The sequence below is a fragment of the Cebus imitator genome, unplaced genomic scaffold (assembly GCF_001604975.1).
Source record: "Cebus imitator isolate Cc_AM_T3 unplaced genomic scaffold, Cebus_imitator-1.0 Scaffold266, whole genome shotgun sequence".
NCBI lineage: Eukaryota > Metazoa > Chordata > Mammalia > Primates > Cebidae > Cebus > Cebus imitator.
The window spans coordinates 1,470,113-1,473,135 of NW_016107581.1; the positions used below are offsets into that span (position 1 = coordinate 1,470,113).

General features: G+C 47.0%; 1 protein-coding gene across 6 annotated transcripts in view; it reads left to right on the forward strand.

The window, feature by feature from the left end:
* LIG1 (DNA ligase 1) overlaps window positions 1-3,023 on the forward strand; it is a 48,252-nt gene that overhangs the window by 4,628 nt on the left and 40,601 nt on the right. For all 6 annotated transcript variants that reach the window (XM_017500436.1, XM_017500439.2, XM_017500437.2 and 3 more), the window contains exon 3: window positions 2,608-2,697. In XM_017500436.1, the coding sequence (XP_017355925.1) occupies window positions 2,608-2,697 (90 nt within the window). The remainder of the gene's footprint in view (window positions 1-2,607; window positions 2,698-3,023) is intronic.

Below are 3,023 nucleotides of genomic sequence, written 5' to 3' on the forward strand. Positions count from 1 at the left end.
AAGAAAAGAAAAAGAAAAGAAAACAAAAAGTTTTCTTTTTTGAGTTAAGTTAGATTTTGAGTTGGAATTTCCAGGAGTTGAGCAGTGTGGAAAATGAGGTGTGGGATATGGAAGACGGTATATTGAACAACATTTCTTAGTTGCAAGGAACAGAAACCTAACCCAGTGGCGGTGTCTGGAGGCATTTTTGGTCGTTACACCCTAGGGGCACGGGGCTTGCCATTGGCATCTAGCGGCCGACAGCCAGGCATGCTGCCAAACATCCTTCAGTTCAGAGGACAGCCTCCCACAACACAGAATCATCAGGCCCAGAATGTCAGCAGTGTCTAGGTTGAGAAACCTTTTGTGAACACAGTCTGGCTTCGGGAAGAAAAGAAAGGGCGTGACTTGGCTTGTGTCACTGAAACCTGCTGGAGTAAACGGTGTCAAGCTTGGTTGGCTCTGGTCGCCAAAACTTTGTGCCTGGGAATCTGTCTCCCTGCCTTGTTCAGCTTTGCTGTCCTTGAGTTTGTCCTCACCCTCTGCCAGCCTCTCCCCTGGTGAGTGGTCCCAGTGGAAAGAGGGTGTTAAAAGTCCCGTTTCACTGGCCCAGCTTGGGCTACATACCTATCCCTGAACCGGCCACAGGGATGCAGCCTGGGTCATGTGTCCACCCCTGGTCACGGGCAAAAGGGCCAGCCCACTCAAATCAAACATACTGAGCGAATGGGGGGCAAGAAGCATCCCAAGAGGAAAATGGAGGGGCTGTTAGTAGGAGGAGAAAATGGATGGTAGAGAGACCTAGACCCGGGCGTCCATCCCAGAAACCTGGGAGGCACTGGTTTACACAAATCCTGGGTTCCAGTTTTCTCCTGTGCTCAGGAATCGGGATTGTCTCTCCAGGGCTGATAGTGCCTGTGATGGCTTTCTGTCCCCCTGCTTTTGCATTATTTTCCTTTTCTTTTTGAAGATCAAATAAACTTCTTCTGGAATGATTCTAGAGGTACAGGAAAGTTGTAAAGATAGTAGAGAGAGGTCCTGTCTACCCTCACCCAGTTCCCACTGTCCACATTACTGTGATTCGTTGCTCACAACTGAGGAACCAACGTCAGTACATGACTGTTAACTGAGCTCTGTACTTTATTGATCAGATTCACCAGATTTTTTTTTAATGTCCTTTACTATTTGAGAGTTCAATTCAGGGTACCATGCTGCATTTAATCTTCCCATCTCAGTCTCCTCTGGGTGACAGTTTCTCAGACTTTCTTTGTTTTTTATGACCTTTGTCAATCTTGGGGAATACTGAACAGGCATCCCGTAGAATAGTCCCCGGTATTGGTATGTGCAGTGTTATTCTCAATTACACTAGGGTTATGGGCTTTTGGAAAGATATCACTGAAAGATACTGGCTTGTGTCAGGGGCCTATAAGGTCCTTGTGACATCACTGGTGAAGCTAACCTTCATCGCTTGGTTAGGGAAGTGCTGGCCAGACCTCTCCATTATAAAGTTCCTATTTTTCTTCTCAGTACTCTGTTCCTAGGAATCCCCTGTCCACGTGATCTCCAGTTAGTGGAAAGGTGGTGCCTTGCTTATTTATTTATTTATTTAGAGACAGTCTCCAGCTGTTACCCAGGTTGGGGTGCAGTGGGATGATCTCCACTCACTGTAACCTCTGCCTCCTGGGTTCAAGCAATTCTCCTGCCTCAGTCTCCTGAGTAGCTAGGATTACAGGTGTGTATCACCATGCCTGGCTAATTTTTGTGTTTTTAATAGAGATGGGGTTTTACCACGTTGGCCAGGCTGCTCTTGAACTTCTGACCTCATGAATCTGTCCGCCTCAGCCTCCCAAAGTGCTAGGATTACAGGTGTGAGCCACCGCCCTGGCACCTTGCTTTATTTGTATTTTTCAGAGCTCTTCATGCCTTCCGACATTTTATATTTAGTTATTTGCATAACATTTGTGTCCTTCACCAGTGTGTCAGTTTCTTGAAGGCAGGAACTTCATGTCTCTGGGTCACTGCCAAACGCCTCAGGCCCAGAACAGGCCCTGGCACACAGTGAGTGCTGAGTTAGTCTGGGCGTGGTGGCTCACACCTGTAATCCCAGCACTTTGGGAGGCGGGTGGATCACCTGAGGTGAGAAGTTTGAGACCAGCCTGACTAACATGGCAAAACTCCGTCTCTACTAAGTAAAAAAAATTAGCCGGGTGTGGTGGTGGCCACCTTTAATTCCAGTTACTTGGGAGGCTGCGGCAGGAGAATTGCTTGAACCCGGGTGGCGGAGATTGCAGTGAGCCAAGATCGCACCATTGTGCTCCAGCCTGGGCAACAAGAACGAAAACTCTGTCTCAAAAAACAATTTTTTTTTAAGTGTTTAGTTAATCTTTGTTGAATGAAACTTGGGATGTGTCATATCTTACAGGTGAGTGGGGGCAGAAAACTAAGTAAGAGTGTTGCCTCCTGTGTCTCAGTCTGAGTTTCCTTGTCAGTTAAGTTAAAGGGCTTATTTGAAATGCCCTGTTATGTGCTGAGCTGGGAAATGGCGTTAGAAGCGACAGGATGCAGCATAGATAGGCATGGTATTGGTGCTGTTATTCCCCTTTTTACCCCCCTTTCATGCTCTTCTAGGTCATTTTTCCACCCCAAGAAAGAGGGTAAAGCGAAGAAAGCTGAGAAGGAGGCATCCAACAGCAGCAGAGAGATGGAGCCCCCTCCAAAGTACGTAATCGGCCCTGGATATGGTGAACTTTTTCCCTTTAGTAGTCAGGATTCTCTTGGTTGCAAGTGTGCAAACCTAATGCAAAATGTCTTGGGCCCCAAAAGAAATTTTTTCAGTCAGGCAGCTGGAAGTCCAAAAGCAAGAGCATCTGCAGGCTCAGCTGGACCCAGGGCCTCAGAGTCAGCTCTAGGTCTGTTTCTGCAGGTCTTGGCTTCATTTTAGAACAAGACATTCTCCAGGATGCAGAGAAGCTGGCCACTGGCCACGTTCTGATGCTGTCTCATCTAAGTAGAAGACAGCAATACTCTTTTTTTTTTTTTTTTTT